General features: G+C 34.8%; 1 protein-coding gene across 1 annotated transcript in view; it reads left to right on the plus strand.

Annotated features, from left to right (window-relative positions):
• Window positions 1-25,169, plus strand: part of Fstl5 (follistatin like 5) — a 398,938-nt gene that overhangs the window by 190,654 nt on the left and 183,115 nt on the right. Inside the window, exons 5-6 of the mRNA XM_005344117.3 lie at window positions 11,280-11,476; window positions 19,652-19,772. Coding sequence (XP_005344174.1) covers window positions 11,280-11,476; window positions 19,652-19,772 — 318 coding nt within the window. The remainder of the gene's footprint in view (window positions 1-11,279; window positions 11,477-19,651; window positions 19,773-25,169) is intronic.

Consider the following 25,169-nt stretch of genomic DNA (forward strand, 5'->3'; position numbering starts at 1 on the left):
TCTCCTGACCCCGCCCTTTCTCATCTTGTGTCTCCTGACCCCGCCCTTTCTCATCCTGTGTCTCCTGACCCCGCCCTTTCTCATGCTGGCATTCTGTCTGTCTCAGGCTGTCCCGCCCAATCTCTTCCGGTCCAGCCACTGACTGTATTGAGAGGTCACACACTTCTCTGTGTGTGGTCACTTACTTACTAGCTTCACCTCTTGAATATGTAGGTCTGATGATTAATTTTAGTGTTAGGCATTCGCTTTCAATCTACCTTGTTCAATAAAGGGTCCCTCTTTCACTGCTGCGTATGACAGAATAGCTTACTTTTGCACTTCTATGTATTCCTTAGTTTCTGCCTCTCTTCTTGTTGTCCATGTCTAGTTTTACATGAGTTCTGAGACAATATACTCAGATCCTCAGGCTTGGCAGGCAAGCACATCACCTATTGAACCATCTCCTTATACCCTGAACCATTCTTATCCCCTCAGAAACACTTCTCCATCAACAACAGAAAGCAAAACAAAAGAACCAAAATATCTTGCAAATATTTGTATATTTACAATGGTTTTTATCTTTGACTGGAAATAGGAACTGGGATATTATTCATTGTTTGTTTTCATGACTCACAAATTGTAACATTATTTCATCAGTTGAAAAAATTGGCAACTAGATAGTGAAACATTTAACCATCTATCATGATTTCATAAGGGTTCTAGAAGTTTCTAGGGTCCTATCAACAGAAACTAAAACTGTATAGACTCTCATAACTTTGACAGTCACCTTAAAATATGACAAAATATGCAGTACATTAATTACCAAGTCTTTTATACTATCCAGGATTACGTAGGCTCTTGTGAAAATTAAAATACTCATAACACTAAATTGTTTTATCATCTGAAGAACAACCTCGGTCAGCAAGTATGTTTGGTAATTGTCCATATATATTTTTTAATCTACCAAATTTTGTGATACTTTCTGAATTAATACATCACTGTACCTTTTGGTTAAAAAAAAGTTGCTAAATATGCAATTTCTGTCTCAGTTTTTTACAAAGACTGATTCTGGACTAGTTCTTGGGTTCTGAAAGAGAAAAGAACTCTGTAAAAATGCTTCTCTTGGAGTTGACTCAAAGATGTATTTCACACAGGTTTAAAAGACTTTGTTTCTTAATATTGTATTTATTCGCTATGTTTAGTTGATCTCGTAGAGGAAAATGTAATGTAGGATTTAATTTTGTAACTTTCTACTTAAGAAATGAGACCATTTTTCCAGGTCATCAGAGAGAACATCTAGAAATTAAAGTTAGAATCACAATCAAGTTGAAAAATGTGATAAAAAAATAAAACGTTTAATTGGTGCTTGCATATAAGACATTAGTCACTCTTTGAATAACCAATCATGTTTAAAATTAGCTGTCATTCTGTATGATAATGGTATTCTAAAATGGAACAAATGTCTTTCTAATGCACTAATATTTGATTTGCTATTGTGGCTCCATACCAATATGTCTGTGAATATCATTATTTCAAGTTTTTTGAAACACATTCTGATAGATGGTGACAATAACAGTCTCCAGGCCTCAGCACTTGAATTTAAATTTCAGCTATATATATTTTTTACTCTTATTAAATAACATAACATCTGTGTATCAGTTCATTTTCTCATTGCTATAACAAAATACCCAGACAGAACTTAAAAAAGGAAGGGGCTATTTGGGCTCACAATTTTACATGATGATCTGCAATACTGAGAAAGGAATGGTGGCAGGAAGCTCGTTTGTTCATCACATTGCACTCAGCCAGGAATCAGAAAGAAATGAATGTGGCTTCTCAGGTCTCTGCCTTGTCATTCAGTCTAGCTCTCCACACAAGTGTAGCAAAGACTTTCCCCATTTCAGTTAGCATAAAGAAAATCCCTCACAGACAAGCCCAGAAGTGTGTCTTCTCAGTGATATCAAATCCCACCAAGCTGACAACTGTCATTAACCATCACATTCTATGCTTTATTTCTTCATTTGAAGCAAGAAAACAGTGACCTTAAGGTGGATAGTTTATTGGTTTTAATCACTTGAAGAATGACCTATTTTAGGAAGTAATTGTAGGAACAGTGCTCATATTTTTCTTAATATAATAAATTTCATGGTACATTCTGAATTAATATATTATTATATCTTAATGAGATGAACTTCCTACATCCCAGTTACTGTCTCTATATGAGAAGAATTAATTAAGGAAAATTGCTTTCTCGTGAACTTTCAATTGTAAATCTTCACCATGAAGCATGTAGGAGGTGGTCAGTTCTGTCTAAGTTGAAAATATAGAATTTGCATAGTTTGAGAATATGTTATTTAATGCACATTTGACAGTTTGTTACTCATGAACATTTAATATATTTTAAGAAATAAATTATGCAATGATACATGTGTTTTAGACTTTTCTTTAAAGATAGGCATTATCCCTTGACTAACAAAATATTTTTTTTTTGGAAAATTTTAACAGAAAAACTGTGATGTATCTGTGATCTAGGGGAATTCCTCTTCAGAAGGGATTTGGAAGCAGTTTTCCTTTGTATTTTAGAAAGTTCAAGAGGCTTTGGTTTTAGTTCTTTAAAGTTCTGGTAAAACTCTGTAGTAAATACACCTGGTTTTGCTGTTATTTTGGTTACGATGGATTGGAAGATTTTTTTTTATTGTTGTTTCGACTTTTAGTCTTGTGAAGTGTCTGCTTAGTTTTTTCATCTGATCTTGGCTTAACTTTGACTTGTTCTCATTAAGTGAATAATATATTTTCTTTAGGTTTTCCACATGGGAAGAAGAAAGATTTTTTTGAAGTTATGTCTTTACAGTTCCCTAAGTTCCATTGCTGTCTTTTGTAATTAGTTCTTTTTTTCCCTCCAAATGTATTCTATATCACACACACACACACACACACACACACACACACACACACACACACACACACACTTACCATATCCCAACCAAAATTTCCCATCCCACTTCTTCCATTTGTCTCTACTTTTCGTCCAGCTCCCTTCTACGCCTCTTCTATTTGTCTTCAGATAGAGGTGGGCCTCCAATGGATATCAACCAGCTAAAGTGTATCCAGCTGCAGTGAGACTAGGCTCCTCTCTTACTAAGGCTGTAAAAGGAAATCTGGCAGAAGGAATGGGTCCCAAAAGAAGGTATGAGAGTCAGAGACAGCCTGTGCTCTCACTGTTAGGAATCTCCCTTGAAGACCACAGTCCACAACTGTAACACACTTCTAGAGTTCTTAGTTCACTTCCATGCAAGCCCCTTAGTTGACAGTTCAGTCTCTGTGAGCCCATGTAAGCCCAGGTTAACTGGTTATGTGGGGTTTTTTTTTGTGGTGTCCTTTACCCTTCTGGCTCCTACAATCCTTCCTGCCCCTCTTCCATAGGAATCTCCAAGCTCTGCCTGATGTTTGGCTGTGGAATTTGCATCTGTTTCCATCAGTTGCTCCTCCAAATTTATTAATTTTTTTCTTTCTTTCAGCTGATTTTATTAAAAGTCTATCAATCTTGTTATTGTTTTCAAATAACCAACTCTTCATTTCATTGTTTGTATTACTTTTCATATATCGATTACATTCATTTACATTCTGGTCTCGACAGCCCATCCTTCTCTTTTGTTTTTCAGAGCTGTTTGGTTTTTGTTTTTGGAAACTCTTAAGAACTTTTTATTTGGATTTTCTCTAACTTATCTTTTGTTTCAATAGGTACTTAGAGCTGAAACCAACAAAATAAAAACAAAGAAAACAATACAAAGAGACAAAGAGTTGGCTCTTCGAGAAAATCGACAAAATAAACAAAACTTTATCCAAATTACCAAAAGGCAGGGAGAGAATATTCAAATTAACAAAATCAGAAGTAAAAAAGGGAGACATAACAATATACTTTCCTCATAGGACCCTGACTTTATTGTATGTCATAAATTTGGGTATCTTATATTTCATTTTCATTCACCTCTAGAATATTTATAATTTTCTTTTCTATGTCTTCAGTGACCCTGAAGTGATCTTTCAGGACCACCCATTCCTCCTGCCAGATTCCTCTTTATAGCCTTAATCAGAGAGGAGACTAGTGTTACTGCAGGTTGATACACTTTGGCTGGTTGAATCATTATTCAGTACTGTATTGGTCAATCTCCACAATCATATGTATTTTCTTGATCTTCCTACTGCTTCTAAAACCTAGCTTTATTTTATTTGAATCTAGTAAGCATAAGAAGTTTTTCAATTTTTCTCCATTTTCTGATGTTGTATGTCCCAATAAGTGGTCTATTCTAGAGAAATTTCCATGGGGTTATTGAGAAAAAAATATGTTCTACTTAGTGTTTGCATATATTGTTCTGGAGATTTTCATTAAGTATATTAGATCTATGACATCATTTAGCATTATTAATTATCTTTTTCTTTATGTATGAATGACCCATATAACTGGGTAAAGTGGGGTATTGAAGCCAACTATCATGAATATGTTGGACCTGAATATTAAGCCTGCCAAAAAGCCCAGAGTGAATAAGACATAGGCTCATGAAGTACCACCCTTAGCTGAGAGAGCTTTTGGCAGATGATGATGGCTGGGCTAGACGAAATCTCTTGTTTCATGATTTGGCTCCTGACAGGCTCTCCATTCTCTGGTAGATGATTTTATAACCATACACATATTGAGAAAGAACACTTAGTGGATTCAGTGAGTTTTTAAAAAAAATGAAATAAAACCAAGAAATTGGGAGAGGAAAAAAAGGATGGAAATATAAGAAGATTTGAAAGGGAACGAATGGAGAAAGGAATCTGTCAAAGTATACACGAATGACAATTCAAATACTAAAAATGGAATTTAAGTGAACATAAATATATTTTATTTGTAAAATTTTATTGTAATATTACTACTATTTTTACTTGAAATATGTATAGTGGAAAAAAAGAACTCCAAAACCAGAAGACCAATGCATTATCAAGTAGGATTTTTTTAATGACAAAGAATATGTCTTTTTCAGTGTACCGTAGTCACCAAAGATCTACTTGAGTCTGTTAGTAGACAAAGTACTTATTAAGCACTATGGGGATCCTCATTTTTGTTTGAAAATCCATTCTGTAGGTGCCCTATGAATCTTATAATGAAAAATTATTATTAGAGTGCTTCAATTTCTTGACTGTATTCTATGTAATTCAGTTTTATATATTTGAGAAAATTTGTCATTTTTCATGAAAGAATAACTAATAGTTCTTGGGCAGAAACGTGCTTAAGTGAGTTAAATAAAATTAACAAAACATATGATTTTAGTGAAATTAAATACCAAAGTAAATATAATACATTGGTTTTCAGGACACTGAAGTATCCAATTCATTATGCTTTTATGACATAGTTGCATATTTAACCAAATTGAGTGAGCTATAATGCTTACTATGCATTTTCATTAAGTTTTTGTGCCCTTATCCTGCTGAATAGACAGTATTAGATCTTTTCTAAAATGATTTATCAACCAGTAAGTAAAGTCAAGTTCCAAGAGTTCCAAAGCATTTGAGGCAGCTACAATTAAAATGAATAATCAATAAGCTAATGAAAAAAACACAATATCACTTATACATGGGGAAGAATGGAACCTTTTAATGGCTAAAAGATTTAAAAACACCCCACATTTAAAGTATTGGTAATGTAGAAACTGAATTAAAATTTAGCAAGATTAAAAACGAAAATAAGTTTTAAAACATTAGAAAGTAATGCTAGAATAAAAAAATGCATTTAAAAAGTCCTTAAGTTACCTTATTTATTCTTAGTACTAATAGACAAAAATAAAAGTAAAAATTATGAAGACAGAACAGGGGAGAGTCGACTGAGGCTAAGAATTGAGTTCCTTTCTTCTTAATGCTCTAATAAAATTAAGGTAAAAAAGCAATCTCACAAAAACATGTCGGCCTTTAATAAACAGAACTCAAAATTAAACTTCTCAAAAAGAACAAAAAGTGTAAAAGGAAAATCCGCAGTAGACCCTCAAGCAAAGGACAAGTACTTTAAGGGGAAAAGGACACATAAATTTTAGAAGAGCTAAAAAGGAAAATTTTTTATAACATACTCCCTCAGAAACAGAGTAGATAAAAATCATACTATCAAGCTAGACAACACACAAAGCAAATTCAAAAACTAGCACAAAATAAAAGTTATGCTAAGGATATTGTATATCATAATGATTATAAATGAATGAATTTTAACACTAGCTATTATGATTAAAATAAACCATTTGTCCCAGAGCAGCATCCATGTAATTCCAACGCTGGCGAAGCAAAGATAAGCGGATCCCTGATGGCCAGGCACTCCCTCCGGTCAGGCTGTGGTATGAGAACTTGTCTCGGAAGAGGAAAGTGGCTAAGGATTAAGGAAGACACCAGACATTGACCTCTGGTTTCCACATGCACATAGATGATTATGTACTCCTACGCCTACTTGAATATATATGAACACAAACACACACACAATAAAATCATGGAAATAAATCAACAAAGGGCTGTTTGATAGATCTTCACCCCACTCCCCTGGCTTTCCAAGTTCCTGATGAGGCTACAAAGGCTCCATCCCTACAGAAAATCAGTAATGTAAATAGAGAGCCAAGCTTGTAACAAGCATGGTTTGCAGAGGTGGGTGATGAATGTGAAGCCACCTGCAGGACACATTTGAGTCTGGTTTTCCTGTGCTTTGCCATTTGACTCAATAGGAACTTTTGTTACTTAACTCTGTTCATAACTTATTTAATGTACTGTATAAATGAACCAAAACTGTTAAATACGTATTTAGTTTGTTCTACTTAAAGTAGTTAATAAAAATGCTATATTCCTTAAAAAAAAATACATTTAAAGCTGGTTTTTTGAAGAGTTGAGAGATGAGGTCAACATTCACTTGAACATCCACGGGCAAGAACAACTGCCTGTTGCTAAATTATGTACCATGTAAGGGGCAGTAAAATACCTCCACGACAAGCAAGAAGGTCATGTTATAAACAATAAATATTTTAAAGGACAATTCTCTAATATCTGAATATTTTTAACATTAACCAAACTGTATGAGATATCATACCTGAAAAGCATTCAAATCAAAATGACAGATTGGTCGTAACTTGTAAAAGTAGTACTCATGTTTATTTCATGCAATCCTAGAAAAATCAAGTAAAATTTATGTCAATGACATATTACATATTATAAATTAATATGTAGATATATATGTAAGTAAAATAAGAAATATTTATATGTAACCCTCAAAGAATATTTTCTTCCATGATGAACATGAAATTTAAGTAAGTGACAAAAAAGAAAAAAAGAAATATTGAGTATAAATCACAATGAAAACTTTGCTTCTTTACAAAACAGAAATCTAAACATTCGGAAAGTAGTCTGCAGTAAACTTCTGAAGATTACTGACTTTAAATTCAAAGCCCTGTAGTTCATTTTCATCTGAAGGGAAACATGAAAATGGAAAGAACCAAAGCCATATTCTTATGTTATTTATTTGTGAGGTAAACATTAGAAATTTTACATCACAATTGAGTTTAAAAATTTAATACAATTTAGGGAAGTATTTAAGAAAATATTTTGTAAATTTAGCCTAATAATGTTATAACAATACTGACAGGAATAAACCAAGGTAATGAAATAGCAATTTTCCCTGGTATGAGTTATGGTGAAGTATTTTTATGAAAGCAGTTCACAGACTTTTTCTTCACACAAGTCAACACTATATCAAAGAATTATGCCTCCACACGAACATGTATTAGTATTTTAAATAAAAACAGTAATTTTTTCTTGTGTACAGGCAAAACCACACATTCTTTGCAGATGATATAATACCAAATTGTTGACTGGCTTTTATGGAGTACTTTCATTTTTTGAAAAGGGCAGGGTCTTTTCCTTCCATATTCTCTCGACTAATTTGGAGTTGTCAGACTATGTGACTGTTTTTCAAGAAATAGACTTCAACATTTAATTTTACCTGAAAAAAAGCTATTGTCTTTTCTTCTTTCAATAAACTAGTCATTATTGTGCCTTCTTTTAAAGAAATCTCTACCATGCTGCCAATGTGTACAATAGTGGCAGAATGGTATACAGTGACAAACTGATTTCTGATTGGACTTAACAATTACTAATGAAAGGAATTACATGTCTGGTTATGTAAATCTGACCAAAACCCCATGGTCATGGGAGCTCATCAATCCCAGAAGTAAACTTACATTTGTTATTCTGTTAAGTAGACTCAGTGTCAAGCTGCCTTCTGAATTCATCGACCGATAGATTAGTGCAGCTTTTACACATTATCAAAGATATCTTTGCACAGTATATGTTTAACACAGGATCAACTGATCAAAGTGCAAAGAGTAATGTGAGTGTTCATTTAAGCAGGGCTCCAGCCTTTTGATTTGCTGGAGTTTTCTGTAATGGTCTTCACACTACATCATGAATGTGTTTTCCTGAAGAGGTTGGAAATAGATGTCTGAACCTCTGAAATTGGTGCTTTTGGTGGTTGTGAGCCTTCTTAAGTGATTGCTGGTAATTGAATGTTGTTCCTCTGCAGGAGCAGCACATGATCTTAACCTTTGAGCCATCTCTCTAGGTCCCACATTATTTTAATTAGAGAAAAGTAAGTGTAAAAATATTTCAAATGTATATACTTCAACAGTAAATATTCACTAAAATACATGTCATGTTTATCTCTTCCTTCCAGTTCACTCTTACTGACAATCAATTTCCCTTTTGTGATGATGTGGGATATCCTTCTGTGTATGTCTTGCTTTTGTTAATTGATAAATAAAGTGGTTTGAGCCAATGGCTTAGCAGAGTAAAGCCAGGCAAGAAATCCGAACAGAAATATGTAGAGAGAGTAGGCAGAATCAAGGAGATGCCATGTAGTTTCAAAGGAGACAGATGCCAGAACCTTACCAGTGGGCCACAGCCACGTGGTGATACATAACCTAATAAAAATGTGTTAATTTAAGATGTAAGAGTTAGTTAATAGGAAGTCTGAGCTAATTGACCAAGCAGTGTTGTAATTAATACAGTTTCTGTGTGATTATCTGGGTCTGGGAGGCCGGGAAAAGAACAATCAGTGTTGTAGTTAATACAGTTTCTGTGTGATTATCTGGGTCTGGGAGGCCGGGAAAAGAACAATCAGTGTTGTAGTTAATACAGTTTCTGTGTGATTATCTGGGTCTGGGAGGCAGGAAAAGCACAAGCAGTGTCCTCTTACATGTACTCTAAATTCAAATACCCTCTTTTCATCCTCTGGCCTGCAGAGAGTTTACAAATTTTGTACTGAAATTTCTTCATATCAGCTCCAGAAAATTATTCCACATTGCCCTAGACTAACTGAAATGCCACTTAAACATTCAGGTTTGTTTTGAGTAAGTTAGCCTGTCTTTCAGTCTGTACAGAAATCCAAGCCAGAGCTATTGGAATGGTTGGCACTGCTTTGCCATCCTTCCTTTCAGGATACACATATGTGTATCCCCACACAGATGCCTGAAGCCTTGCTGCTGCGCTGTTCTTCCAGACACCAAAATTGCTAGCTATCAAATTTAGGTTTGATCACTCCACTCCTTTGGCAGTGAGTTCTTTGCGAGTATGGAAACGTTCGTATTCTTCTTCTTCAGTGAGAACAGATAATGCAGAGTTGACTCATTGTATGGCAGCCCATGTACTTATTCATTGTAAAAAGGGACTTCTTGACAGGATTACTAAACGCCAAAATCTCTGCACAGTAGTCGTTCTACTGCCTTTTAGAAAAGTAAGATCTCTCTTTTTCCCTCTAGTATAGGTTGTTTCCCATCTTGTCTTGAAAGACAATGGAACTTCAAAATACTGTCTTTCAACCTTAGTCATCACAGACATGTATTTATATATCTTAAAGAATCTTCTTCTGAAATTGTCAGCGCTGTCAAGCCTAATTGTCAAAAGCAACTCAATTATAGAGCTAGGTTTTTAACTAAAAATAAGTTGTAAAGTTTCCATCTTATACAGAACCTACTGTTTTCATTCGTAATTGCACTAATCACTGTCATTTTAGAGTACATTTTATGTCATGCTTCCTGTCAGCAGTTTGAATTATTTCAATATTATAGTTATACAGGCTTCATCATAAGGATATGTGAAGCCAAATCCTTTGTGAAAAAATTATATAAAGATACCAGGGCAGTTTTAATAGTTTTCATTTTTGTTTTGTGTTTATGAGAAACATTACATGTCCAATTATTTTAATTAATTCTAATGCCCCTTTTATTAAGATTTATACACAGGAGATACTGAAAATATGTTAATATCAGTATTGCAATTAATTTTAACTTGGAGATGAGATTTGCAGAGTAAAAACTCCTCGGTATAAATTGAAAACACGTTATTATATGATAATCTCGTATTTTAAAATGAAGAGAGTGGATACCTATGAAGGCAGTAAGAAAAGTCACATATGCAGATCCTAATTTGAGCTTTCTGCTATTGAGGGTATTTCAGGTGGGGAGAGAAATTGTTAAATAGAGACAGACAGGCTGAAATGCAGGATAGTTTCTTAAGACAGATCAAAATGTTTTAAATATATTTAATTTAATATCGCCTATTGTGGTACAATTATTGTGGCCCAAATGAGTTTAAGTGCAAAATCAGGCAGATGCTAATCTTTTGCTTTCTCGCGTGAACCTCAATTCTTTTTTAAGAAACAGATTTGTTTTATGTTTACCTGTAGGCATGTCTGTGTGTGTACGTATGTGCCACTGAGTGAGACTATCTGTGCAGGTCAGAACAGTGTGTACCCTCTGGAGCTAGGGTAACAGTTGCTGTGAAGCAACTGGTGTAGGCGGTAGAAACTAAACTTTAATCCTCTACAAGAACAGAAAGGGCTCTTACATACAGGACCATTTTTCCAGCCCCTGATCATGATTTGTGTATTTTTTTTTTTGTGTTGATCAATGGAGAGTTGTAGCACAAGGATAAAAACTGAGACAATTAATTTAAATTCTAAAACCAGTTGGTAGCATGTCTTTCTGGGGTTCTGAAAATATTAATGTCTTTCTCGTAGAAAAAACAAAACAACAGTAAATTTTGTCACCTTGGCAGAAAGTTTTCCATCACCCTGGGGACAGTTCATTTACTTTTTTCAAGTTTTAAAGTATGCAAAATTGATAATTAAAAAAATATATATATTGCATACATCAATTGTATAACATCACTTTTTAAATAGTAATAAAATAATTTCTTCTCAATAAGATTGATTCAAAAATAACTCAAATTTCTTGTTACAGGAGACAACTGCTTGGCCACTGAGTACAGCAAGATGAAAAGTATGCTTTTAGATTTACAAAATCAAAAGTACATTACACAAGAAAATGAGAATTCTAACGGTGATGACATATCTAGGAAGAAGCTGTTGGTGGATCAAATGTTCAAGCATTTTGATGCAGACAGTAATGGACTTGTAGATATTAATGAACTAACTCAGGTATGACCAACAATTACATAAAATATATTGCTTAAGTATAACAGATAGTTTTATTTTGTTAAAATTTACTCTATAGAATAATATATTTTATTCATAATACCAAAAGAATGGAAATGAAATGATATCACTATTTGACTACCTAACTGATTATGGAGGTATAGGCAGGGGGATGGAGGTATTGAATTCAACCTGGGATAAAAAATTTGATCTTGACTCAGAAAGCCAAGGACTTTGAATACCACTAAGTATGTGTAAGCTGGGCTTCTATTATCATAACCACAGGGGAAAATAAAAAGAGGCTTAACTAATTTATCAGCAGCATTTATCAAAGTACTTTGTATTTTATAGTTTCAAAGAAATATGATATATTCTGTACCTAAAACAAACTATAAGTTATGTTATGGAACTTAAAAGATTTCTCCTGATCTATTCTGGGACGTATGTAATTTTCACTTTCTGCCAATGTATAAGGTGTGTATTAGAAGTATTTGAAGCAGAGGGTGTACACATGGTGGTGATGACAATGTTGTATGCTGTTGTGAAATACAGTTCTTAATTTAAACTGATCAAGATGTTGACTATGATCTATCTTCATTTGCTTTAATGTTGCATAAATGTTCAGGAAAGAATATTACCTTTGCATAAATGTGTAAGGGTGTGTGCATAAGAAAGTGTGCAAGAATTTGTATATGAGTTTGTGTTTGCTTTACCTTTATTAGAAAACAAACTTTCATAAGGAAAAGGAAGGGTTAAATGGAATTTTAAAATTTGATTTGACAGGGAGCATCCATACCTACTTATAGAGACACAATCACATTTTTATAGTATAATATTTAAATCAGGATACACGTTTGTTTTCTGATTTTTGGATGTTGATTTTGTTTCCAGAAATGATGATGGACTTATTTTTGGAAAGAAACTTTTGTTTTAGAACTCTGTAAGATAATCTTGCATCTAATAGTGAATATCTGATCTTTCCTTGGGATATCCTTGTCCTGTAGACTTAATTCTCGCATTTAGAATTTTCAGTATTACTTTAGTGAAGAAAATGGTACGTTTGTCACATTCAATTTACCACAGAAAACAACTTACCATTCCCCTTATTGAATATTAGATTTACACAGTGTGTGTATTGAAATGTGTTGGTTGATGTTACTGATATATGAAGTTTGTTTTGAGTGCTTAACGTGAAAAGATTCTTAATTTTATTAAGCCCTTTCTCTCTAATGAGATAATCCCATAGCATTCATTCTTCATTTTATTCATGGGGTAAAATATATCTATGAATTAATACATATAAATGCTCCTCTAATTCTTCAGATGATGTTCAGTAAACCCTGGGAGTGATCTTAATGTGTTATTGGCCTGAGCTTCCTAGAATGTTATTGAAGTCTTTATATCTATGTTCAGTAGAGATATTGATCTGTAGCTTCCAGCCTTCAACCATTCTATCTACTACTATTACCATCCCTCCATCCCACCCTCTCCCTCCCTTCAGTGTCTCTTTGCCTCTTCTTTTCAACTGACTTCTGTTTTGTGTGATTAGCAGAGTGCAGACCTATTAGAATGTGCTATAGAAGATTAAGATCCTCTTCAAAGTTTGGTGACGGATCTTGTATTATTCTTAAATATTTAGCAGAATTCACTAGTGACATTATCAACCATGGGTTTTCCTTTGATGGAAGATATAATTATTACTATCTTCTCACTGTTAATGGGATGTTTTTATTTCTTTATGATTTATATGATTCAATTAGGCATATTATGTGTATGTGTGCTTGTTCAAGAATTTGCTCATTTCTTCTTGTCAAACTTGGGGTGTGTATTTCTTAATAGACTCGATATGCAGTGAATTTTTGTGAAAATTATAATCTCTCTGGTTTCGTTACTATTGTCTTCTTTCTTTTGTTCTTATTAGTTAAGCTGGGATTTGTATATTTTATTTAAAGAATGATATACAAAGCACAACTCTCACTTCATTGATCTTTGATGGCTTGGTTCTCTGTATTTTATTACTCTTCTGATCATCTGTCTTGCCTTCTTGCTGCTAATTTTCAAGTTTTGTTTTTGTTTTCTTAGCTCCTTAAAGTACAATAATAGACTAATTATTTGAGACCTTTGCTCTTTTTTTCATGTAAGTGACAGCTATGGATTTCTCTTTCAGTACTAATGTTGTCATATCCTTGAGCTTTGGGTAGTTTATTTTCCATTATTGTTTGTCTCAATAAACTTTCAAACTTATTTAATTTTTGATTTAATTGTGTGGATTTTTCAATAATGTCAATCTGAATCCAAAGATATTCTTGTTATTGATTTCTTCTTTTGCTGTATTACGGTTTCTAAATAAATTCCTCCAAATTTTAAGTTTTTAAAACTGTTATTAGTGCTGTTTTGTGAACAGCTATGAGATAACCTAGAGAACGCTTCCATGCACCGGATTCTGTAGCTCCTGGATGCAATGTACTGCATATGAATGCCAGGTCGATTTGGTTTAGGTATACTTTAATTCCTTGATCCTAGCTGGTTTTCTGTCTAGGTGTTCTATCCACCACTGAATGTAGGATGTTGAAGTCCCTGTTATTCCTGTGATGTGGGCTGTGACTGTCCTCATCTATGTTAGTATTGCCTCTACATACTTGAGTTCTCTGATATTCAGTGCCTTTATATTGAATGTTTGATTTATCTGAACCAACTTCCTTCTCTTTGGAAATTAACTTTATGTTTTTCTTTTTACTGATTTTGAGTAGTTTATTTCAGTAGACAAAGGTATGATTAATACTGCTTGTTTAAAAAATCCGTTTAAACAGAATATATTTTTTCACTCAGTCTTTCCATATATGTGTGTTCTAAGAGATGATATAGTTTCTTGTAAATAACGTGGATTTTTGTTATTGTTTTAGTTTGGTTTGCCTGTTGTTCAGTTTTTAAGCATTCAATCACTCAGGTTTTTAATTAGAAAATTTGTTCTATTTTTACTTTATTATGATCAGCAATATTTTATCACTGCCATTTTCTTCTTTATTTTTCAGGTGTTAAGTTTCTCTCCATTTCTCTCTCATTTTTTATGGTTAGATTTCTTCATTGTTATGTTTTGACTCGTGTCTTATAACTTTTATTTTGTCAACGTGCTGATTGTTTTCATCAACTAGACACAAACCATAGAATTTGAGAAGAGGGATCTCCAGTTCAGGAACTGTGTCCATCAGATGGGCCTATATGCAAGTCTGTGGAACATGTTCTTAACGATTAATGTGAAAGGGCCAAGATCTCTGTGCATTGGCTGCTATAGAAGAAAAGTTGCTGAGCAAGCCAGAGAAAGCAGGCCAGTCAGCAGCCTTTCTCCAGGGTTTCTGCTTCCGTTGCAGCCTCCAGGTTCTTCCTTGAGTTTCTCTATTGACTTCTCTTAATGATAGACTATCACATGGAAGAGCAGGTCAAATAAACCCCCCATTTAGCTTTGGTCAGTGTTTTATCACAGCAACGGAAAGCAAACTGGAAGAGTGCACTATTAGATTTTGCTTTGTTATTTCCACAAGTCCCACAGAACCCATCCTTTGATTAAAGGCAGATGCTTTAAAATTGTCTTAAAAGTGCAAGAACAAAAGGGGGAAAACATAATTGCTAACTACAGGTGTAGTTGACGTTTTCTCCAAACTTTCAGTTTTGGTAACACGTTTTCTTCTTTTGTTGCCTTTCTCCTAACATAGCAGTTTAATTATCATGTACTCGCTCTTATCTTTTTCATTTTGAAAAAAATTTTACTAGCATCTTATATAAATCTTGGTGTGATATTTGTTTAGTTTCTGATTGTTTGGGAATACCTGTGCTGCATTGTCTCCCTCGTTTCTAATCTGTGTATGTGTGTGTCTGTCTGTCTCTGCTACTGTGTGCGTGTGTGTACTGTATGCATATGTCTGCTTTACTGAGGACTGACCTTAAAGCATCACGCATGACAAAAAGGCACTCTCCCAGTTAAACATTGAAGTGTTAGATATTTTTAAACCTTTAAGACCTTTGCTTTTTTCTATACCCCAGTTTTGCCACAGGATGAGTACCTGTCCATTTTTCTTCTCCTGATCAGACACTGAAACTAATATGTGCTTTCTGAGGTTGGTGGGTTACCACTCCATCCATGTGATAACCGTGAAATGCTCAACTTGTCATATAAGTGCACAATAAAGGAGAACAACCAAAAACCGTGGTCTGAGATTCCTACCAGATATAGTGTAGGCTAGATTCCTAATCTGTCTTTCTAGGGCTGGAAGCCTGAGCTTGTCACCAAGAAGAATCCCCATAGGCACCGCCTTGAGGTCAATGGTCATTGTGTCTTACTGGTGCCGGATGTTAGTATTGCAGGGTAGTCTTAAGATGCACAGCTATTCAGAACTTACTCATCTATTATAAGGCAGACAGAGTCATTCAGCAAGCTGAACTAGCTGAAGTCAGAGAATGTAGTAATAGGAGCGGCGGGGCTGCGTCCCCAGCACCCTGGCCGCCTGCACGGCTAGCTTTACCCGAAATAATTACACGGACACTGTATTCTTTTAAACACTGCTTGGGCCATTTCTATCTAGCCTCTTCTCAACTAACTCTCGCACCTGGACTAGCCCATTTCTAATCATCTATGTAGCACCGGTCTTATTGGGAAGGTTCTAGCCTACGTCCATCCTGGGTCAGAGCTTCATCATGTGCATCTTCCCGGGAGCGGGGAGCATGGTGTCTCTCTGAGGCGTCTGCCCCCCGAGAGGAGAGCTGTCGAGTCTGAGCTCACTTCCTCTTCCTCCCAGCATTCTGTTCTGTTTACTCCTCCCACCTATGTTTTAACCTATGAGGGCCAGCCAAGCAGTTTCTTTATTACTTAACCAATGAAATCAACAGATTGATATATGACACTCCCACATCAAGAGAAGAGATAGTGGAGGTCGTGTCTTGTCATTAAGGAGACCACTATGCAGGATGGCACCTGAGGACATTAACTACAGGCATCTGCACTGTCTCCTTAGGTGAATCTCAGGTCTACACCTCAGTTGTCATTACAGTAGGCTGAATCTACTCTGCTCTTCACGTACCCTTTTTCACACAATGCATACCTAGAAGCTTCATCTCTTTATACAGTCCTGAAGAAGGATCTTTTGGGATTTGCCTGGTGTTGAGTTTCATTATGAGAGTCCAGCATTCTTTTACAGAACCTTCTGTTGTTCATTCTCCATCTCACCATCCACCACAAGGAAATTTTTCTTTGAGTCCCTCACTTAAAAGAGTAATGGCAGATTCAGTCCCTCGCTGACTGTCCGTGTTGAGTCCAAAACTACATCCAATCTGTTAGCACAAGGCCAGAGCTAGAGTGTCTTTGTCGAACACTGTTTTTCCATGGTGGGCCTGTCTCTGAGTTCCAAGTTAAGGACATCACAATCTCTTCCCAACAAAGAAGTTTCCCATGCTGTACCATTTGGAGCTTAGAAATGCTTAAGTGGGAAAGACTTTCCTTCTCGACTTCAAAAGAGTCTTTGCTTATGACTCTGCTAACATATTCCAGCATTTTCCTAATTCTATGAAGTATCTGATTTTTCATAGTTCTTGTGAATATGTTTTCTTGAAAATTAGTTATGTCCAACTCTTATTTCTCTAAAAAAATATCTCTTAGTAATTTTTCCAGGAATCTTGTTCTGTTCTCAATTAAGGATCTTTTTTTTTTTTTCTTTTTTATCATAAGTTGTATTTCAAACTCTGGAAGAGTGACTTCATAAGAGAGGAGTTAGAAACTATCCACTGAGAAATTGACTAAAGAAAGATTGTGAAGAATAGCTTATTGTAATAGAGGTTAAAAAATTCTAGACCATAAATAATGCAATATCAAAGCATTAAAATATTGAATAATCTCTGAGTTATGGTATTACTTTACAAAACTCTGTAGACACTTTGTGGAGATAGAAATTCTAAACAATCATATATATATATATGCATTATTTTGAACTGCATAATTATAATCCACTTTAGAAAAATCAAAAAAATAAGACCATCAAGTACCAAAAAGTTGGAAACTCATTTCCTGGGTAAAAATGAACTCTGTTTTTGCAGCAGATTAGAAAAAATATGAGACAGAAAATGACAAAAAAAAAACTTAACGTACCTGTTTCATCTGTCCATTTTCAAATTTATGTGTGACTTAGGAGTACCTAACATTGGAATGTCTGATAGCTTTGGTGTTACTGTGTCCTAAGTATTGTCATAACACTAACAATGTGAATCTTCGAAAAACTACAGTGAGGCATGATCCATTCACTGCCAAATCCTAGCCCTTAGCAAACCACTATAAGTGGTCTAATCAATAGCAGATGGACAATGACTGAGGGATCTGTCGATTCTAAATAGAAAAGTTTTATTTTCCCAAAAGGCTTATAGCAGTGATGGTTTCAGTCATTAGACAGTATTGTTAATCCCCGTAGCTAGAATGCCTAGAACATATGGTATAATACTCACATTCTACAGCAGTCCTTTATAGGAACAGTTATGCCAGAGAACTCCTGTCCTTCCCATCTCTATTTTGCAAATAGCGGCTTAACCAGTAAAGGTTTAATACTGTTGACAAGAACATATCTTTTAGTTAAGAGTGTGAAGTTAAAATGAAGGCTTGCAGATAGAATGGCTAGTCAAACATACAGATGGTTCCTTGAGATGCATCAAATGTGGTCGTGGTTCATTTTTCCATATGGCGCTTTTTTATTTGTATGATTTAAAATAAAGTTTTAATGAAAATAAATAAATATATTACTGAGGTCCTGTTTAGCAGTTAGTATACCAACATTACATGACACTGCTTTGGTGGTGTATGCTGATTCCATCTTCAGAGAGAGCCCATAAGTCATTCACACTCTATTTAATCGGGGTCACCAAACCTCCAATCCTGCAAAGGGTTAAAATATAGATTAAGAACTCTGGAGGATACTGAGAATGGGACCAACATGTGCCTCTATGACAAGATATGTGTGATGCTGTGTTTTATAAGAAAAAAGACAAAAAAATATACATGCATAGACAAAGCACATAAAAGCTGATACCTGAAATTCTGCAGGAGATTATTAATGATATGTATTACATAAAGAGAAATTACTTTTTAATGTTCAAGGACTATTTTTAGTGAATACTACATGGCTGGATTGTGCTTGACTATTTCTAGTGCAATGAATGGTGGTGTAATATTTGTTTTTATTTTTAAATTGAGTAATGAGAATTAACTTTAAATAAATTAGACAGCTGTTAAGTGGCTTTGGCAGGACCCAAGTACACTCCTGGTGAGTAAAGAGTTTATATTTTCTGATTGCCCTGAATCACTTTTCAAACAACAAACCATTCTGAGGTTGATCTATAAGCAGTAGGAATTGCTGCCTCTGGATGTGGTAGACTATTAAGGTCTGGGGAATTGTGACCACGGCAATGCCACTCCACACCATGGATAGGAATGTCTGCTAAATTGTGTCAGCTCCGCTCTCTGACAAGCAATAGCCAAAATCATCAGAGTATAAAAATGTTGAAACTCAGTCTATGGGAGTAGACAGAGTAGGAATGACAATGATGCTTTGCCTCCTCATGCTTGAGTAGACTTGTTTTCCATTGGTGCATTCATTTTGTCTGGCTCCTGGAAACACTCATTTGCTTAATAGTCCTTCTGTGAGCAGGGAGTCTGGCCCAATCTCAAATGACTCATCCCCTAGCTACGGCAGAGTTTCAGCATAAGGGGAAAATAAAATCTAACTTCATTTTTCGCAAATAATATGAAGAAGGAAATAGTCACAGCATGTCGCACTTTTTATGACAGGATGGAACCATGTTTTCTTCTCACATGGGTCAATGAGGAACAGAACAAGGTTTTCCTGTGCAGGTGTCTCCCTGAGTTGGTGTAAATATAGCAAATAATATAAGCCAAGTAAGAAATGTGCAGATTCATTAAGTTATACTGTGAAGTTTAAACAAATTCTAAGCCTGTATTTTAATTTCGCCATTATAGCAGTTAAAAATAGTTGTTCAATTACAAAAAAAAAAAATAAATAAATCTGTCGTTGATTTATTTTTTACTGTTCTTCAGCTTTAAAGTAATCTATTTTGGGATTGTTACCTATAAATATATTACATAGAAATATTGAGACAAATATGAAGGTTTGCTGTTTTGATTGCCAGGTGATTAAACAGGAGGAGCTGAACAGGGACCGTTCTGACTGTACTCTGTACGATCTGCTCCAGTTCGATGACTTCAATGCTGACAAGCACCTGGCTCTTGAAGAGTTCTATAGAGCATTTCGTGAGTACAGCGTCAATCTCAATTTCATTTTGCTCTTTTTCTCATGTTGCTTTATGCAATATGGTTTGTAAGCTTGATCCCAAAGTACAAGCTGTTTCTTAGGAGAAGTGTTATCGTGAAGAGAATTTAAGGTTCTGGCTCCTCGAGAACATATGCAAAACCAAGGGGATTTTACAGTTCTGAAACAGGTCTGTGGCCATGCTCTCTTCCCAGGCATCCTGTTCCACACTGACTTTGGTGTGAGAGCCAGTTTCTAAAGCTCCCTTTGTGGTTGCTCTGGAGGAGGAGCAATACTGACCTGTAGTCACCATGCATCAAAACCAATTTAATTACTTATGCAGTGACATTTACAACTTCATTGCGAAAGCAAAGTGAATTAGCAGACGAGGTTACTGTAAATTCCAGGAGCTATTGAACTTTAGAATGTTTCTTCCTTTCGCTGGAATAAAAACCACTATTTTTGCTAAGTGACTCCAGGATAATTTATGTTGGTTTGAGTTGCTTAAATGTACCTGAGAAAGATCAACTGCTCTTTATTAAGAAAAATTAAAGTGACTTAGTCAACATAAATTTCATATCAGACTATTCTTTAAAAGTAACTTAAAGTGAAGGAACTAGGAAGCCACGACAAAAATAATGAAAGAACTGTGCTCAAGAGAAAAATCAAACGGTCAGGTGCTTGTAAAGTCCTAAAGAAGCATACAATCCATTGAACCAAACAAGTGAAAACAAATCATAACATAGAGAGAGGGACAGCAGACAGAAAGATTTGCTCTGCTAAAAAAAAGAAAAAGAATATCCATTTAATGTAAAAATATTTGGCTTGAACTAAACGCCTTCCATCTAATAAGTGACTGCTTTGGGAGAGGCTACTTAAAAATATTATTTCTTTTGGCTAGAGAGAGGATGTAGAAGTTAAAACCACCTGATGCTTTTACAAAAAACCTGGGTTCAACTGCCCCCATCTCTGTGAGATGGCTCCATGGAATCCACTGGTTTCTTCTGGCCTTTGCAGAGGCATTCACACACATGGAATACTCACAAAGACACCAGCCATACTTGTATGTTAAAAAAAATAGCTGGAGGTTATATATTTGAAGATAAGGTATATTATGTTCTTAAGATTTAATCAAATTGCATATTTTTTATATGGGAAGGGGGGATTTACCAAACAACTCAGTAAGTTGTTGGTCCTTTAAGAGGGTTTTAAAAAGCTAATGTACCTTGCAAAATAAGGAAATTACAGAAATGAATCATTGTAAGTTTAGATAAAGAAGGTGAAACACATAAAGGTTAGGGAGAATTTCTGAGTATACACTCAAGACGATGTCAACTTGGTTGTAAAACTGTACATTTTACACCTACATTCACACTATATTAGGCATTCTTTTGGACCTTAAGGAGGCAGAAGGAAAGATAAAAATGATCGTTCATTAGGTAAAAATATGTACAAATAATTTAATATAAAACTCCAGCATTTTTTTATAACGGCATTCAAGGCAGAAGGCTTTAAAAAGCAATTTAAAATAATGACTGGAGATTGTCATCTGTGCTTTGATGGATAAGGTCTTTACAAATATTGTAGCTATGTAACTGCTTGGGTTAAGTAGCTTTAAACTTGAGGAGATGATCCAATGTCAGAAAACACAAAAATGACATAATCAAGAAGGCAGTTGCCTAAGATTTGCAAGTATTTAGGAAAAGTAGTCCAGCACTAGTATGTTCCATAAGAAGTTCTACTGAATAGGTAGATAGGCTGTTTTAGCTATGTTTTATTTTATTCACTAATTTCATTAGTCGTCTGTCTAATGTCACAACGGTTAACCATTTTTCATTAGGAGAAAGCATGAACTAAATAAAATGGGTGAAGCAATACTCCACACAAGCTGGAAATAACTGAGTCATCTTCAGTTGACAAAGCATTGAGAAGAGTGTTAAAGGGAAATGTTTGTGTTTGCTGGTGGTGAAACAGTGAGATAGGAAACAAAGATAAGTGTGAGTAGTTTGCTATTTTAAGCCAGCTCATGAGGATTTTATGCAATGATATCAGAATGTGTTAGCAAACAAGAATCTTGCCTACCTTATTGCTACTTGTTTTTCTTGGAAGGATCATCCTATGCTTTGGAATATAATTTGTTGTGGATGTGGAAGTATATTGTTCTGAGAAGTGACATTTTTACAATCCAAACTCATTAGCCAATGAAACTCAAATGTGATAAAACACCATTAAATGGGTGTGTTCTCACTTTTGTGGGCTCACTTGTGTTTGCTTTCATATGGAGGCCTGATGTCTACATGGGCTCATGTAGCTAGCTTGGCGGAGCAGCTCTTTCTGCCTTCCATGTGTCAATTACTGTTGAGGCACCAGAGCCACCATCATTTATGTACATGCTGGAGATCTCAATAGTGCTCCCATCTTTCCAGATGAGTTCTTGGTCAAGCAGCCCCATTCACTGCATTTCATGAAACAATATCTAAAGACACAGAGTAGCAAATAAAATCAAAATATCTAGACCATCTTAAGGACGCAGTCTTAAAGATTTTTATGTTGTCCTTCAATGACTTATAGTACAGTTGTGAGTGAGTAACTGCTTCTTTTAGAGAAAGCCTATGTCAGACACTGCTGATTGCTTAGTTAAACTCAGTAAGCTTTACTGTTAGTGGGAAATATATGAACTTGGCAAATACATTATCATTCCAAACATTGGCTTAAATATCTTTTAATAAACTTCACAGTTAGTTTAGTGGTAAGAGGAAGCATTTAATTAAATATGTATATACAAACTGGAGTTTGGCTAAATAGCTTCATATAGAGACATTTTATTTATATGAAAATTTAACAAACAAAAATACATTTAAAATACGCACACTTGGTATGAATGTGTTGTCTGGCTTGGCATTTAGGTGATTATATATCACTTATTTCTGTACTTAAAATGTATATACTTTCTTTGAAGAAATTATGTTGGTTCTTGAAAATGTATGGACAATACATTTCTTACTCCAGGCATTTCTTACTATACTTAATAAAGATATATTTTACTGGTAAAGGTCCAGAAATGTTCATGGTTGAGTAGTTGCCCAGAAGGATTAACATATCCATGGTGTCTATCCAGTGACATTTAGCCTATCTGGTAATAATAGGTAATCAGTCATGCCTTGTGAGATATGCCATTTCAAAAATAGTTTGGTTAAGAATGTAATTCAATCTATTTAAGGGAATAAAAGCTATGAGAATGATTCAAATGGAAATTGTCTAGAACTCTAGATGGAGGAAATAGCTTTTTAAGTGCCACAGGGTTAGTTCTGCATATAGATGGATCTGTAGTGTCATTATAAGAATATATATCATTTCAATTTACATACATCAGAATATTAGGTGTTAGAGACATACAGTCAGGGAACATCACCTAAAATAGAGAAGAGAAAGGAGATACAAGGAATGTGAGTTGAGCATCAAGGATTCATCTGTAGAGTAGGAGGTACTCAGATTTCTATAATTGAGACAGCTTTGAATCAGCAGTCTGAAAAGATTTAGATGGCCCAACTATTCACTTTGAATCAAATCCATGTTGTGAATTCATTAAAGTTAATGACAAATGTTGAATAGAAATCATCATTAAAACAAATAGATGCAAGAGGTTTTTGCTAAAGAAGAAAGAATTTTACTAAGAAAAATGTTTGCATTTGCATTTAATTTCCCAGCTGTGTTTTAGTAGCTTTGAGAAAATGAAAATAAAGTAATATTAACATTTCTGGGAACTAATCCCAGACATCCACATACTCCTTAAGGCAAGGAAATAGAAGCTAGTCATGTCATTAGGAAGAGAAGTGAAATGAAAAAGAAATACATTTTAAAAGTCTTTTCATTTATATTTGCATCTATATTATACATAAAAGGAAGATACTATCTCTGCATAATTATAATGTAATTTGCTTGATATCCTTTGTGTCTTTTTAAAAACTAAATTACTCTGACCCCTGGTTCATCCTTCAAATGATACCTGGTTATGATCTTTCTTATAGAGCTTTGCAACTAATATAACATTCACTATTTCTTCTAGAGTCTTTGTTAAAAGATAAACACACACATGAGAGAGAAAAAGAGAGAAAGAAAGAAGTATTTTTATTAAATTTCTTTATTACCATGAATAGCATGCCTAGATGTAAAGACTATTTTTCTCCCTCACTTCTTTTTTCTTCTGACATAATTGAACTACTTCTAACTTATGAGGTCAAAGTTTGCAAAATATGAACCAATACTTCACTGGAGTAACTCAGAGAGAATTTGGGAAACTGGAAGGAACCTGTTTGGAGAGTATGAAACCATCATTTCTTCCTGAAGTCTGAGCAGTTTAATCTTTTGAAATTAATTTTTTGATTAACTGTCTTTATAGACTGACATTCAAGATGCTGTAATGTTTAATATGTGCAAGTTTATGAGTTTGGAGATGAATATGCACTCAGAATGAAGAACATGATGGATTTCATGAGTATCTCCAATATAACTGAATATTTTCCCAGATTCCTTCTTAGTAATTTCATTGGCTAATTAATGAAAATTCATCCAGAAAAGCATGATAATTACCTAGTATCCCAATCACTAAAGAGAATGAGATAGGGGAAACACAATCACACTATCAATTTAAGAGTAAACTAAAGGATTATAGGGGTACTTCACTCAGATACTGACTGACTCAAATATGATTTTAAAATTGCTGATAAAATAACTTTGTGGTAGAACTATTTCTGTGATGCAAAGAGCCATATGATGAACCCCAATATTTAAAAAAAATATCCCAAACAATTAAAAATGAGCTAAGAATCTATACTTTTGCATTTTTTAAAACCCAGAATCTTAAAGTATTTTTTATATACATCCAATCTCCTCAGAATGGAGAAGGCTGATTTATTCTATACAAATGAATAAGGAGGTGACTATAGCTAATCTTGGGAGGAGCTCTCTACAGCATAGTAGTGTCAGGCTGCAGTCATCCCAAGGGAGGAAGCTGTGGCTGGTAGTTTCTAAATACACAATAAATGCACTCACTCAGACCAGAAGAAGGCCTTGCCATCACTCTGTGCATCAAGTGGGGAAGGCTTTGCAATTAACCATGGATCCAAGACTTTGGTGTGATTGATAGGACTGCATGTACCAGTGCCAAGAGAACATATTCACCCAGCATATTATCTGCCTTTACTCATTCACTCAGGATTTCCTCCATTTCCCACATCCTGCCTTCTCCCACTTTCCAGATGTTTTGTACTTTACTTAAAAAAAAAACTAATATAATTATATGTTGCAAAGTCTTTCATATCACTTGTTGACTCTTCATGGGAGGCCTCACCCTCTCTGAGGAGTGGATGGGGAGAGAAGATGTGGGGAGAGGGAGGATG

Source organism: Microtus ochrogaster, chromosome 1, assembly GCF_000317375.1.
Source record: "Microtus ochrogaster isolate Prairie Vole_2 chromosome 1, MicOch1.0, whole genome shotgun sequence".
Taxonomy (NCBI): domain Eukaryota; kingdom Metazoa; phylum Chordata; class Mammalia; order Rodentia; family Cricetidae; genus Microtus; species Microtus ochrogaster.